Genomic DNA, 15,939 nt, shown 5'->3' with positions numbered 1-15,939 from the left:
TATGCTAATTTAGCACACCACATTTTACTCTTAAGATATTTGCAAAAGTTATCGTTTCCTTCTCTTTCAAAAATACTGAGAATTCTTCTTTTAAGTTCAAATACACGACATAAGACATTTCCCTTTGAAAGTCATCTTACGTCTGTTTGCAAAAGTAAACATTCGTGTTCTGCATCCATAGCTTTGCAGAGCTGTTCAAACAAGCGAGTTTTTGAAGCACTTGATTTTATATAATTTACAATATTAACAACTTGATCTAACAAGATTTTAATTCTAGTGGTAATGTCTTTGCAACAAGTGCTTGTCTATGCAAAAAGCAATGGGTGAATAAGATATTTGGATTATTTTTTTTGCGAGGGTAATGCATCATTTGACACATCCCACCATAGATGGAGCACCGTCCGTGCAGATTCCAACACATGGGTCCCATGAAATTTTGAAGTCTTCTAAATATGAATTCACAGAATCAAACATGTCTTGACCTCTAGCATATTCTGGAAGTTCTCTCCAGCACAGAAATTGGTGCAATATCTCGTTTTCATTAATGAAGTGAACAAATGATAATAATTGTGCTTTACCAATAATGTCGACAGACTCGTCGATTTGCAAAGCAAAATTCGAGTTTGTAAGTTTCTGGAATACATTTTCTTCAATGTTAGATGACATATCATTTATCCTTCTCCGAATTGTATGGTCAGACAGCGGAATTTTTGCAATTTCTTGTTGCGCTTCATCAACAAGCATTATTTTGACAATTTTACGATATGCAGGTAAAATAAGTGAGTGAGCTGTAGTATGAGACTGCATTTTCTGCACTATTAATTCAGCAACTTTTTACACTATCATTTACATTCATTTTTCTGCAAGGTGCTGGTGCAATGCCCGACCTCTTCCGTGCTAAAGACATATATTTCTGATTCAATTGCCAACCAGAACTCCCACAGTGAGACGGATGAGTGACGAACGCCTGGAGTGGTGTAAACATTGAAACATGTTTCAGAATTCGGGGAATTCAGTTGGTGCATCGACAGGATTTAACCGTCTCACATACCAGGAGGAAAACTGGAGCTGCTTCTGTTAAATGTGGTGCAGCAGAGCCCGGCTTTCTGTACATTGTTAGTTAGAAATGTGAGCAAAATATCACTCCAATCTTTGGGTGGTTTCACGTCAAACACTTGTATTATTAGTTTGGATATAATTAGTGCAGCACAAACATTACTGTGCAGGGTGTTGACGCGCTGCCAAATGACTGGAAGTAATATCAATACTCCTGATCTTTCATGGTCCCACGGGAAATCTCCCGCAATTATAATTACGTTTTTCTCTTCAGCTCTCATCTCACAGTCAGTTGGAGCCCTGTGTTCAGTGCCAAGAGTCATCATCACTTCTCGGACAGAATGAGAGTTCCGTTTGTTGCCTATCCATTTTCCTGGTTACCACCAGTTCTACAGGTGGTAATGATTTACTATCCGATTATAGCAGCCGTGGGAATCCCCGGTAAGTGATTATATTCCGTTACTAACGTCGTGAATAAAGTTGGGATTAACTTTATTCCTGCTCTTATGTCAGTAATTATATTTTTAAACTATTCTTCTCAATTCAATTAAAAGGCTGAGAGTCAGTGACTGTATTTCCCGCTCGACCTTTTTAAGTGACTGATGATTTGGTGCCTTTCTAATTTTCTTTAACCCCCCATAATATCTTCAGATTATTTCCCCATGTAATGTCTTTCAAACTGGTTCGGTTTTATCTGAGAATCGTGCAATGAGTGATTCAATGGATTATTTTAATCTCATGTTTCCGTGCCTGCTCTCCTTTCCCGTAACACTCGGTAATATCTGACAGATTATATTTTACTGAACATTCAGCGTGTTGTAAAATGTTCCATTGACTCCCGCTGTGGAGACAGACACTGACAGCCGATCATGGACATATACCTGGGAATTCGGACAGTCAGGACCGGGATTTGTTCAGTCCCGTTAATCAGAATCTACCCGCTGTTCTCGGTCTGGTTCCAGCAAAGTGCCAGATATTATTCCTGGTGATCACAATCCATGCCGAGAGTGCGATTGTGCTCCATGCAGGAACACAGACTCTCTCCCTCATCTTCTCCACTGACCGGTGACCAGCCTGTTCTCAGACTCGCCTTCACCCTCCCGGCGGAGATTGTTCTACCTTCAGCCGGTGGGAGGCAGCTGGTTTCTGTCACATCCATTCCTGCAGCGGTACAGGTCAGACCGGGAATCCGTGCTGTGAGAGAGCGATTGAAACAAGGCAGCGGCGCTCTATGCAGCTGTCCTGGGTTTGTCCATATTTAAAAACCCGTTTTAGATTCAATACCTGCATTTTAACCAAAGCACCGTCTCCATGCCGGGTCATGGTCCCATTATACTAATCGCACACATTTATTGTTCAGACCAAACGCTTGCAGGGTGATAGAACATCGACTGTACCCTCAGTAAGTCTGTCCGCTCGGTGATCCACACACATTCACTTTAATTTCGCTTCAGATACTGAGAGATAGAGGAATTTCTAGTCACATTTACCCACCCGGTCTCCATATCCCTTTATCGCCTCTTCCTCCAGCCACGGACCCAATCTACTTTGAATTCTGACAGTTTCTGCCTCAACCTCTATCCATGTGACTGAACTCCACCTCCTCCCCAATCCCTTTATGAAAAAGCTTCTCCTGCTCTCTCTACTCTCTGTTCCATTGTCTTCTATTTCACTTAGTTTCTACAGCGCCTCGTTCTGCAACACACTTCTACTGGAATCGGTCTGCTTCTATCTATCTTCTTCCATCCTGTCAAGAATTTTAAACACATCTGTCATATCGCCCTGTAATCTGTGTCTGTATTACATTCCTCTAACTAACATATACAGGTTATGTGGCAGAGCCCAGGGTATCACCCATTGTACCACAGACTAACTTTCCCACTTCAGTTGGGAAACTGAAATCTCACATTATGTCTCCTGTACTAATAAATTGCCTTGCATGTTTCTTGTGAAGAAATATGGTCAGCATTAAAGTCCAAAATTACGGCTGTTGTTTTTAACACTCTGCAGAGTCTGTTTGGAGAGGTTACTCAATGAGAACAGATTGAAGTGAGTTGTCTCACTATCCCGCTGACTCTCACAAATCTCAGGATCAACGCAGCCTAATGCTCCTACTGCAAGTTTCGCCCCTGTATTACTAAGAGTATCTCTGACTATATCAGCTCACATGGTCCATTGTAAAATGTGCCGCACCAAGAGTCCCCATCATTTCTCAGAGATCAGTACAGTTTGATTTATTGTATTACCATTTGCCGTGTTCCAGTTCTCGGCGTGGTAATTGGTGTTCCCGGTAACGGGCTTAGTTTGTGAAGCAAAAGCGCCAAATTCTTATTTCCATTCAATCTTGTGTCAGCTGCGGTAATTTTAACAATAAATATGATCAGTACTCGGTGCATTGGAATGTCTCTTCCCATCGTCTCAAATTGTATTACATTGTCAGTTAAGTCCCTGATTTGATAATATTTTTCAGTTATTATTCGTAAAAATGGGAACCCACGTAATTAGCTGTAATCTTACGACTTGGATCGATAGTTGGTTGCACGGAAGGAACCACAGAATAGGGATAAATGTGAAGCGAATTTTGGCTTTTATCACAAGGGGGAAGATATTTACAACTGAGGAAGTGCTGTTCTCGCTGTACAGAGATTTGGTCATATACCATTTGGAATATATACGTTCAGTTTTGGGCAACATATCGCAGGATAGATGGATTGGCCTTCGAGGGGTTTCAGCACAAGTTAACCAGACTGATAACACGGTTTAAATTATTCAAATATGAGGAAAGTTTACATAACCTTGCCTTGTATTCCATTGTGTTTAGAAGGGTGAAACGTGATATAACCGAGCTATTTAAATAGATAAAGGTGTTCGATAGTGCAGGCACAGAAACTGTTTCCGATGGCGGTTTAATCTAAACCAGAAGGCATTATCTTAAAATTGGAGCTCGGAGTGAAATCACGAAACACTTTCTCACACAAAGTCGATGAGAAATCTAACACTCCTTCTCCCAAAATTATTTCAATTGTCAGTTGTAATTTTACAGACTCTGATCGATAGATTTGTTAAGGTCAGGGTATCAAGGGATATGGAACTAAGACGGTAATTGGAGTGAGGGTGCCGATCACCCAAGGTCTACTGGAATGGTGGAAAAGGTTTGTGGGGCAGAATGATCTAATCCTGCGTTCCTATACGTCAAGCACCAGAGTCATCATTTCTGCAATGAGATTTCCGGTAATCGCAGGTCCAATTTCAGTGTATCTGTATGTTCTACACGAAAAAATGTCCGATGATATTATTGCAGCCTATAGAGGTTCCAGCGCTCATTTTAACAGGTTACCGATTGCATAAATCCGTGTCTCGCTGTATTACCTGGAGGGCCTGGTCATTGTTCTGTCGGTCCTGAGGTGATTATTTGTCAGGTTTGGGTCACTATCGGAAATTCCGAGGATATCTGTCCTCCATTCCCTCCAAACTTTGCGAGATGTTTATTGATATTACAATGTTTTTGAATCTCCAACTCAAAATCTAACATTGTTTTACATGGAATGTCTCGGAGCAATGCGGTTCGAAGTGAGAATGAGCCCAGTATTCACACAGTGGGATGTCGTTAGAGTGTGAAATTGTTTCAGTTAATCGTTAGCAGCGTCAGGAACCCCTCGCTAATGTTCTCCTCTTTGCATGCTCTGGTTAACTTATCTACCTCGCCTTTAAATGTAACAGCCGGGGCTCCCATCTGAATCAGATGTTTTTGGGTTTGATACCCTGTCGAAAATCTAGTCTGACATTCGTATGGCATTCCCATGACAGTTTCTCCGAATAACGCAAACCTTAGCCAACTTTACCAACCAGATGTTGTATTTGTGGATCTTGCTGTAGTATATATATACATTTAGTTACATTGCAAGGTATGTTACGAAGTTGTAGAAAACATCTTCTGACAAACAGTGAAAGGCCATATTAACTTTGCTAGAGTGTGAAATACAAGTGTATTATTTCACGCCAATTCTGGGAAATACAGTTGTGGTTTCAAGCAATTCATAGAAACCACAGTGGTGATGTATTTATTCAGAGCTGAATTCGTGTACCAAGCACAGTTATGGTCCGTGGCCGCAAATTTCATTTTCAATGTAATGATTATATTTGGGTCATTGCACAGGCAGTGGAACCGGAGACTGAAGGGATGGAGAGTTTGGAAAATAGAAACATTAAGACACAGCAGTAATGATATTTTAATTGTAGCTGGCAACAGTTGTGGTTGGATTCAGTGAGAGAAGGACATTGTTTCCCTTTTTGTCCTGTCATTATATAGCAGCTGCAATTAGAAACAAGAATAATTGTCAAATCGTTTTGTTACTAGAATATTTGTGAATCAGGTATCACCAATATTTAAACTGTGACTCTGTTTTAACCGAGGAGATAATGAATTAATTGACAATGACATTTCTACAGCCACCAATCTCCCCAAATATCCCCTCACCATCACCTTTGTTGCCCTATTTCCTATTAAAACAATGAATCTCTCACACCATGGCCTTTCCCCTGGTACGGCCCTCAGTCTCGCTCACTCAAGTACAAGGGCCGCAGACTTGTACGGATGTGTCGGACAACTGATTTAACCATTCTAAGCCAGATTTGGCTAGACCACATAAAGTATTATCGGGCCCTACTCGTGTCTGCTAAAACTGCTCACTATTCCAACATCATTCTAGAATGGAAATATAACCCGCGGCTACTATTCTCGACTGTTAACCTTCTTGTTAAACTCCTCTCCCCAGTCTCCACCACACTCACCTCCAATAACAAGTGTGAGTAGCTCATGGAATTATTTGTCTCAAAGATTGAGACCACCCAATCAGCTGCCTCTGCCACTTCTCTTCCTTCCTCTAGCCCAACGGGTCAAACATCCCCTAAGTTTCCACCCTGCGCTAGCCATGAATCGCATCTCTCTCTAGTCTCTCCCTGATCTGCCCCTCTTGACCTCTCCATGCTCATCTTATCCATGAGACCCACTTACAGCTCACTTGATCTTGACCCTATTCCCACCAAGCTGCTCACCACCCAACTTCCTTTTCTGGCTCCCCTGTTAGCTGACATTGTTAATGGTGCTCCCAGCTCAGGTCCTCTCCTCTCCTTCAAATCTATCGTTATCACCCCTCTCCTCAAAAAACAACCCTTCACCACACTAGCCTTGCAAGCTATCGCCCCCTCTCCAACCTTAATTTCCACCCCAAAGTCCTTGAACATGTTGTCGCCTCCCGGAACTCCATGTTTGCATTCCTTCAGTCTGGTATCCACCATGCCACACTACCGAAACTGCTCTTATCAAACTCACAAATGGCATCCTTTGTGACATTTACAAAGATAGACTTTCCCTCCTCATCATTCTCGACCAGTCCCAGCCTTTGATATGGTTGAGTACTCCATTTCCCACCAATGCCTCTCCAACTGGGTGGGAGTGCACCTGCCTGGTTCTATCCATATATCCCTAATAACAGCCAGAAAATCACTTGCATTCGCTTCTATTCTCATGATAAATCGTTGCATATCGTGTTCCCCAGGAATTTATCATTGGACACCTCCTGTTCTCCACTATATGAAGCCCCTTGCCGACATCAACCGAAAACACAGCTTCAGTTTCCACATGTAGGCTGCTGATACCTAGCTCTACCTCACCACCACTTCTCTCGAGGCATCCAAGGTCTCTAAATTGGCAGACTGCTTGTCCGACATTTCAGTACTTGTTGAGCAGAAATGTTGTCCAATTAAATATTGCGAATACCAATGACATTTTCTGCGGGTCCCGCCACAAACTGTGTTCACTAACCAACGACTCGATCCCTCTCCCGTGTTCTGTCTGTGACTGAACCAGACAGTTCGCAATCTAGCTATCCTATTAGAACGGGAAATGATCTTCTGGCCATATACCTGCAGCATAACTAAATCCACCTGTTTCCACCTCCATAACATTGCCCGTCTCCGCCCCTTCCTCAGTTCCTCTGCTGATGAAACCTCCACCCATGCCTTAATTACCTCTAGTTTGTACAGCTTCAACACACTCCTGGCTCACCTCCTACATTCTACCCTATGTAAACTTGAGCTCATTCAAAACTCGCCAGTGCATGTCCAATCTCGCACGAAATCCCACCTGTGCTCGCTGAGCGACATTGATCCCGGTTCAACAATACCTCGATTCCAAAATTCTCCTTCTGTCTACAAATCCCTCCATGGCCTCATCCCTCGCTATCTCTGTAATTGGCTTTAGCATCACAACCACCCAAGATGTCTGCGCTCCTCAAATTCTACCCTCTTGTGCATCCCTGATTATAACTGCTCAAACATTGTGGCCGTGCCTACAGCTGTCCGAGCCCTGAGCTCTGGAACAGCCTCCCCAAATGCTCACCGCCTCTATACCTCCCTTTCTTCCTTGAAGACAGTGCTTATAACCTCCCTCTGACCAAACTTTTGGTCATCGGTCGTAATTTATTCTTATGTGGCTCAGTGCCAAATTTATTTGTTATGTCTTGTAACACTCCTGTGAAGCGCCTCGGGAAGTTTTATAAAGGCGCTATATAAGTAGAAATTATTGTTGTTGTTGTAATAATGTTACAATTATTGAATTAATTAAGTGATTTGACAAATACTGAATATGGGACGTGATTTTAGCAACTTTTATAAGGCTCTTTAGTTCAGATACATAAATTACTGACAGATTTGTCCGTTTGCAAAGTCCAGTCGGAAATATTATCTACTCATATCTTCGCCATTATTTTATGCAGCTCACCAGCTAACAACTCTGTGGAGCACCGTCACCACACGGACTGCAGCGGTTCAAGAAGGAGGCTCACCTCCGTCTTGTAAACAGCACAGGACGGCCCATTTCTTGTGTTTGATTCAGAGTTACTTTGTCCATTTTTCTGTGTAGATTTTCATGATACTTCTGTATCCATGGTAACCACACGCCGCCCCCACCCCACATTCCACACACTCATACTTAACTATATTAATCTCCTATACCCATGTGATTTAATTCCCAGCTAAGACTGTATTGTCTAAACACAGTTGAACGGGAATTCAGTTAATTATTTCTACACCAGCCGCCTTATCTTGTTCAGGATATCTTTTCAGTACCGACGTTTCTTTTGTATATGTAGTCTCTCTCTCGCTCTCTGTCTGTCTCTATTTCTTTACAAATGAACACATGGAGCTCTTTACGTATATCAAGTTGGAACAATTGCTATATGTCACACTATCCTGCACACCAAAGGAATCCGAATCAAACACTTCTGAGCATATCTTACATTGTTGATAAATTGTGCTGGAAGCTCAGGTACATATAATGTCCCACATCCCCTGGGATGTACTTTCCGGCAGTCTTTCTCACCAGAGACAGATTCTCCATATTGCTATGTGCCGGATTAATATTAAAGATGGATTCTGCCAATTCAGAGCTAAGACCTTACCACGGAGCCTTTCTGAAGCTGAATCTCGGCAGGTATCTCCTGGGCTGGACTGCAGCCTCTATTGTCAATTGTACTGTATCTTTGCTTCGGTCTAGAGATCGCCACCCACAACTCCCTCTGAAGTTTGCTGCATTATTAGAGGCGTCAAAAGCGAGGAGAAGATTATGCCCCTCGTGCCATTGTGAACTTTGGAATGTATATTTTTCCTAGGATCACAGAAGAAGGTGCAAGATAAAGTTGTTTTTTCATGATCACATCTGAACTTCTCCCCCTTGTGGTTATTGTTAGAGTTTGTCCAGATGGGGGTTGCACTGCACAAGACACCAATGTAAAGACCTGAGACTTCCAGGCAAGAAGTCAGTTGTTCAGATTAAATGTTTATCTGATGGATTATAAACGTAACTGTTGCAACTTGGTTGAGTTCAAACATACCAACTCCCCTATTATCGTGGTGTTTGACAGTAGTTTGTCCAAAGGTCTTTACTCATAGCCTCCAGTCTGCGAATACAACATGAGAACTCTGAGCCATTCCGTACCCACACCTTGTATCCGCTCCCCTTTCCTGTCCACGGTCCCAAATCCCGCACTTTGTCTCACGCTCGGTTGTACCCCTTTAGTATTCACTGCATTTCGGTCAGGCGTCATTCTCACCGCTCCTCAACCATCTCCCAATTTAGAATTGACCATTCATGACTTATTTTCAAATAGTTTTCTGTTCATTTCTTCCTCTGTCACTGAACTGCTACTTTTCACAATTATCCATAACTCCTTCTCACACAGTCCATTTATTCCTACAATTAAATGGCCAGTAGTTTACTCGGATCTCCGGTGGATTTCTACACCACTTTCTACGAAGTTGCAGTGGCAGAAGGGGAACAGCTCCGAGGAAATCTCCAGAGTCTATTTGTATATTCCATACTCTTTGTGCATCGTTTATTTTCGGGTAGTTACCCCACACTCATAGATATTTAACATTGCAATTGTATGTTAAAATCCTGTTCTGCTGGACAATTCTAGCAGCGGTAAAGAGTTCAGTTCCAGTCCCCAGATCCTGCAGTAAAGTACATTTCACACCAAATCCTGTGTAACTGGCTCCCTTGCTGTAACCTGACGGCTGATTCCCTGTTCCTGTGTGTTTCCCTTTTACAGCTAATGTGGTGACGATTGTGATCCTGTCCCGGGGAAAGTGCGGTCTCTCCAGATGTATCACTCGCTACCTGGTGACCATGGCAGCGGCGGATTTACTGGTCATTATCACTGATGTGATACTGGTTCGGATTAATGATTATTATTTCCCGACTACCTTCCTGCACATCACACCTGTGTGTTCTTTCCTCCGAGCGCTGATGCGTGCAGTCACCGATATTTCTGTCTGGTTAACAATCGCTTTCACTTTCGATCGTTTTGTTACCATTTGTTGGCAGAAGCTGAGGACTAAATATTGCACCGAGAAAACTGCATCCCTGGTTATAGGAACCGTGTGCCTGCTGTTCTGTATAAAAAACATCCCCTGGTTCTTTATATATGAACCCTTCTATACAATCGACCATGTACCCTGGGGCTGTAATGTAAAACCCGAGTATTACACTGTAACTGCTTGGGTAACATTTGGCTGGATTAACCGCTGTTTAACCCCACTGCTCCCAATATTCCTCATACTGCTGCTCAATGCTCTGACTGTAGGAAACATTTTGGCGGCCAGCAGAGTCCGCAGGAGGCTGAAGGGCAGCAAGAAAGATGAGAATCACAATGATCCGGAGATGGAGAACCGAAGGAAATCCATCATCTTACTCTTCGCTATATCCGGTAACTTCATACTGCTCTGGATGGCGTATGTGATATATTTCTTATTATACCGAATTACAAACCACTATTATTCTGCAGATTTCAATGACCCGATGTATATTGCAGACTTTACCAGCTACATGCTGCTGCTTTTGAGCTGCTGTACAAACACGTGTATTTATGCAGTAACCCAGACTAAATTCAGAGATGAGCTGAAAAATGGGTTGAAGTATCCTCTGAGAATAATATTTAATTTAGTTCAGGAAAGAAAAGTTCAGAGCAATTCCCAACATTAGATCTGCATTACATCACATATCGTATCCTGAGTTATATTTTACCTGAACCTCAGCAGGCTACAACTCAGGTCCAGGCTTCTTAAGACATGACATGGGCAATATCTGACAAGGCCTGCGGTTTGCTATGTAAGTGTCTGTGAACAAGGTAGAAGACCATTATGTAGACAGTGGGTTATAACAGCGGTAGCAGTTTAATTGGATGAAATCATGCTCCTGGACACAAAGAGATACAAGTCCCAGCATTGAGGTTTAGGATGTTGTGACCATGGAATGTTTATTGCCGGATGAACATCAGAACACGTGGGTTACCCCAGGGGAGTTTAAAAGGAGAATACACCTTTCGATTTAATAGCTGAAGAATATCAGGAAGTGAATGATAACTGTATTGGTTTTTGAGTGTGGAAATGCCTGGAGAATAATAAACAGATCATTATATCAATCAGCATGTATTGGCTTTGAAATTTTCCATTCTCAAGTTCACGAACAGCTTCTCCATCACCTGCGGCTCTGTGGAATTTATTGGAACTGAAGTGATGTTGATTGTGGACCTGAGTCCATTGTCCTGGTGTCTGTGAACGGTGGTGTTTCCAGCAGCGAGTCCCCTTTACCACTGTCTCTGTACAATGCTGTTTGAAGAGTTACAATACCACTGGCAATGAGAACCAGTAGCACGGTGTGTGGACAGCTGCAGACACTTCTCAGGAAAACGACCCAGGTGGCCATTGACTGCTGTCAGATATCTGTGACCTCAGGTCAGATTGGGCACCGTGACAGCAATGTGATTCTAAGCTTGTGACCAATAAAATAGCGGTGCTTTCATCGAGCTCTCCTTCACCAAAAACATACTGAGGCTCACTTTCTGCAGGAAAACCCCGCCATTGTCCGAACTCATTCGCTGCATATCCGGTATCAGGGTCCAGTGATCCAGACCTAGCTGAAGTTTGTGTGAATGTGAGGCTCAGTGTGTGAGGGACCAGTCTCAGGGTCCAGTGATCCAGACCCAGCTGAAGTGTGTGTGAATGTGAGGCTCAGTATGTGAGGGACCAGTCTCAGGGTCCAGTGAACCAGATCCAGCTGAAGTGTGTGTGAATGTGAGGCTCAGTGTTTGAGGGACCAGTCTCAGGGTCCAGTGATCCAGACCCAGCTGAAGAGTGTGTGAATGTGAGGCTCAGTGAGTGAGGGACCAATCTCAGGGTCCAGTGATCCAGATCCAGCTGAAGTGTGTGTGAATGTGAGGCTCAGTGTGTGAGGGACCAGCCTCAGTGTCCAGTGATCCAGACTCAGCTGAAGTTTGTGTGAATTTGAGGCTCAGTGTGTGAGGGACCAGTCTCAGGGTCCAGTGATCCAGACCCAGCTGAAGTGTGTGTCAATGTCTGGCTCAGTGTGTGATGGACCAGCCTCAGGGTCCTGTGATCCAGACCCAACTGAAGTGTGTGTGAATGTGAGGCTCAGTGTATGAGGGACCAGCCTCAGTGTCCAGTGATCCAGACCCAGCTGAAGTGTGTGTGAATGTGAGGCTCAGTGTGTGAGGGACCAGGCTCAGGGTCCAGTGATCCAGACCCAGCTGAAGTGTGTGTGAATGTGAGGCTCAGTGTGTGAGGGACCAGTCTCAGGGTCCAGTGATCCAGACCCAGCTGAAGTGTGTGTGAATGTGAGGCTCAGTGTGTGAGGGACCAGTCTCAGGGTCCAGTGATCCAGACCCAGCTGAAGTGTGTGTGAATGTGAGGTTCAGTGTGTGAGGGACCAGTCTCAGGGTCCAGTGATCCAGACCCGGCTGAAGTGTGTGTGTATGTGAGGCTCAGTGTGTGTGGGACCAGCCTCAGTGTCCAGTGATACAGACTCAGCTGAAGGGTGTGTGAATGTGAGGTTCAGTGTGTGAGGGACCAGTCTCAGGGTCCAGTGATACAGACCCAGCTGAAGTGTGTGTGAATGTGAGGCTCAGTGTGTGAGGGACCAGTCTCAGGGTCCAGTGATCCAGACCCAGATGAAGTTTGTGTGAATGTGAGGCTCAGTGTGTGAGGGACCAGCCTCAGGGTCTAGTTATCCAGACCCAGCTGAAGTGTGTGTGAATGTGAGGCTCAGTGTGTGAGGGACCAGTCTCAGGCTCCAGTGAACCAGACCCAGCTGAAGTGTGTGTGAAGGTGAGGCTCAGTGTGTGAGCGACCAGTCTCAGGGTCCAATGATCCAGACCCAGCTGAAGTGTGTGTGTATATGAGGCTCAGTGTGTGAGGGACCAGTCTCAGGGTCCAGTGATCCAGACACAGCTGAAGTGTGTGTGAATGTGTTGCTCAGTGTGTGAGGGACCAGTCTCAGGGTCCAGTGATCCAGACCCAGCTGAAGTGTGTGTGAATGTGAGGTTCAGTGTGTGAGGGACCAGTCTCAGCGTCCAGTGATCCAGACCCAGCTGAAGTGTGTGTGAATGTGAGGCTCAGTGTGTGAGGGACCAGTCTCATGGTCCAGTGATCCAGACCGAGCTGAAGTGTGTGTGAATGTGAGGCTCAGTGTGTGAGGGACCAGTCTCATGGTCCTGTGATCCAGACCCAGCTGAAGTGTGTGTGAATGTGAGGCTCAGTGTGTGAGGGACCAGCCTCAGGGTCTAGTTATCCAGACCCAGCTGAAGTGTGTGTGAATATGAGGCTCAGTGTGTGAGGGACCAGTCTCAGGCTCCAGTGATCCAGACCCAGCTGAAGTGTGTGTGAAGGTGAGGCTCAGTGTGTGAGGGACCAGTCTCAGGGTCCAATGATCCAGACCCAGCTGAAGTGTGTGTGTATGTGAGGCTCATTGTGTGAGGGACCAGTCTCAGGGTCCAGTGATCCAGACACAGCTGAAGTGTGTGTGAATGTGAAGCTCAGTGTGTGAGGGACCAGTCTCAGGGTCCAGTGATCCAGACCCAGCTGAAGTGTGTGTGAATGTGAGGCTCAGTGTGTGAGGGACCAGTCTCAGGGTCCAGTGATCCAGACCCAGCTGAAGTGTGTGTGAATGTGAGGCTCAGTGTGTGAGGGACCAGTATCATGGTCCAGTGATCCAGACCGAACTGAAGTGTGTGTGAATGTGAGGCTCAGTGTGTGAGAGACCAGTCTCATTGTCCTGTGATCCAGACCCAGCTGAAGTGTGTGTGAATGTGAGGCTCAGTGTGTGAGGGACCAGTCTCAGGGTCCAGTGATCCAGACCCAGCTGAAGTGTGTGTGAATGTGAGGCTCAGTGTGTGAGGGCCCAGTCTCAGGGTCCAGTGATCCAGACCCAGCTGAAGTGTGTGTGTATGTGAGGCTCAGTGTGTGAGGGACCAGTCTCATGGTCCAGTGATCCAGAACCAGCTGAAGTGTGTGTGAATGTGAGGATCAGTGTGTGAGGGACCAGTCTCAGGGTCTAGTGATCCAGACCCAGCTGAAGTGTGTGTGAATGTGAGGCTCAGTGTGTGAGGGACCAGTCTCAGGATCCAGTGATCCAGACCCAGCTGAAGTGTTTGTGAATGTGAGGCTCAGTGTGTGAGGAACACGTTTCAGGGTACTGTGATCCAGACCCAGCTGAAGTGTGTGTGAATGTGAGGCTCAGTGTGTGAGGAACCATTCTCAGTGTCCAGTGATCCTACCCAGCTGAAGTGTGTGTGAATGTGAGGCTCAGTGTGTGAGGGACCAGTCTCAGGGTGCAATGATCCAGACGCAGCAGAAGTGAGTGTGAATGTGAGGCTCAGTGTGTGAGGGACCAGTCTCAGGGTCCAGTGATCCAGACCCAGCTGAAGTGTGTGTGAATGTGAGGCTCAGTGTGTGAGGGACCAGCCTCAGGGTCCAGTGATCCAGACCCAGCTGAACTGTGTGTGAATGTGAGGCTCAGTGTGTGAGGGACCAGTCTCAGGGTCCAGTGATCCAGACCCAGCTGAAGTGTGTGTGAATGTGAGGCTCAGTGTGTGAGGGACCAGCCTCAGGCTCCAGTGATCCAGACCCAGCTGAAGTGTGTGTTAATGTGAGGCTCTGTTTGTGATGGTCCAGTCTCAGGGTCCAGTGATCCAGACCCAGCTGAAGTGTGTGTGAATGTGAGGCTCAGTGTGTGAGGGACCAGTCTCAGTGTCCAGTGATCCAGACCCAGCTGAAGTGTGTGTGAATGTGAAGCTCAGTGTGTGAGGGACCAGTCTTAGGGTCCAGTGATCCAGACCCAGCTGAAATGTGTGTGAATGTGAGGCTCAGTGTGTGAGGGACCAGTCTCAGGTTCCAGTGATCCAGACCCAGCTGAAGTGTGTGTGAATGTGAAGCTCAGTGTGTGAGGGACCAGCCTCAGGGTCCAGTGATCCAGACCCAGCTGAAGTGTGTGTGAATGTGAGGCTCAGTGTGTGAGGGACCAGCCTCAGAATCCAGTGATCCAGACCCAGCTGAAGTGTGTGTGAATGTGAGGCTCAGTGTGTGAGGGACCAGTCTCAGGGTCCAGTGATCCAGACGCAGCTGAAATTTGTGTGAATGTGAGGCTCAGTGTATGAGGGACCAGTCTCAGGGTCCAGTGATCCAGACCCAGCTGAATTGTGTGTAAATGTGAGGCTCAGTGTGTGAGGGATGAGTCTCAGGGTCTCGTGATCCAGACCCAGCTGAAGTGTGTGTGAATGGGAGGCTCAGTGTGTGAGGGACTAGTCTCAGGGTCCAGTGATCCAGACCCAGCTGAAGTGGGTGTGAATGTAAGGCTCAGTGTGTGAAGGACCAGTCTCAGGGTCCAGTGATCCAGACCCAGCTGAATTGGGTGTGAATATGAGGCTCAGTGTGTGAGGGACCAGTCTCAGGGTTCAGTGATCCAGACCCAGCTGAAGTGTGTGTGAATGTGAGGCTCAGTGTGTGAGGGACCAATCTTAGGTTCCAGTGATCCAGATCCAGCTGAAGTGTGTGTGAATGTGAGGCTCTGTGTTTGATGGACCAGTCTCAGGGTCCAGTGATCCAGACCCAGCTGAAGTGTGTGTGAATGTGAGGCTCAGTGTGTGAGGGACCAGTCTCAGTGTCCAGTGATCCAGACCCAGCTGAAGTGTGTGTGAATGTGAAGCTCAGTGTGTGAGGGACCAGTCTCAGGATCCAGTGATCCAGACCCAGCTAAAGTGTGTGTGAATGTGAGGCTCAGTGTGTGAGGGACCAGTCTCAGTATCCAGTGATCCAGACCCAGCTGAAGTGTGTGTGAATGTGAAGCTCAGTGTGTGAGGGACCAGTCTTCGGGTCCAGTGATCCAGACCCAGCTGAAATGTGTGTGAATGTGAGGCTCAGTGTGTGAGGGACCAGTCTCAGTGTCCAGTGATCCAGACCCAGCTGAAGTGTGTGTGAATGTGAAGCTCAGTGTGTGAGGGACCAGCCTCAGGGTCCAGTGATCCAGACCCA

The 15,939-nt window shown here is 45.8% G+C and overlaps 1 protein-coding gene across 1 annotated transcript; it reads left to right on the top strand.

Annotated features, from left to right (window-relative positions):
• Positions 1-1,397: 1,397 nt before the first annotated feature.
• Positions 1,398-11,172, top strand: LOC139256455 (probable G-protein coupled receptor 139). The gene is made up of 3 exons (XM_070874232.1): positions 1,398-1,497; positions 9,666-10,575; positions 11,085-11,172. The coding sequence occupies exons 1-3, from the start codon at positions 1,398-1,400 to the stop codon at positions 11,170-11,172; spliced, it is 1,098 nt and encodes a 365-aa protein (XP_070730333.1).
• The last annotated feature ends 4,767 nt before the right edge of the window (positions 11,173-15,939 follow it).

Source organism: Pristiophorus japonicus, unplaced genomic scaffold, assembly GCF_044704955.1.
Source record: "Pristiophorus japonicus isolate sPriJap1 unplaced genomic scaffold, sPriJap1.hap1 HAP1_SCAFFOLD_73, whole genome shotgun sequence".
NCBI lineage: Eukaryota > Metazoa > Chordata > Chondrichthyes > Pristiophoridae > Pristiophorus > Pristiophorus japonicus.
This window is presented reverse-complemented; position numbering and strand designations above follow the sequence as displayed.

What these genes read in the sequence shown, in the direction of transcription:
- LOC139256455 (XM_070874232.1), top strand. Translation starts at nt 1,398, where the DNA reads ATGAGAGTTCCGTTTGTTGCCTATCCATTTTCCTGGTTACCACCAGTT. An exon ending in AGCAGCCGTGGGAATCCCCG is followed by an intron (nt 1,498 to 9,665) that starts GTAAGTGATTAT and finishes TCCCTTTTACAG; the next exon opens with CTAATGTGGTGACGATTGTG. An exon ending in TTAGTTCAGGAAAGAAAAGT is followed by an intron (nt 10,576 to 11,084) that starts TCAGAGCAATTC and finishes GTTCACGAACAG; the next exon opens with CTTCTCCATCACCTGCGGCT.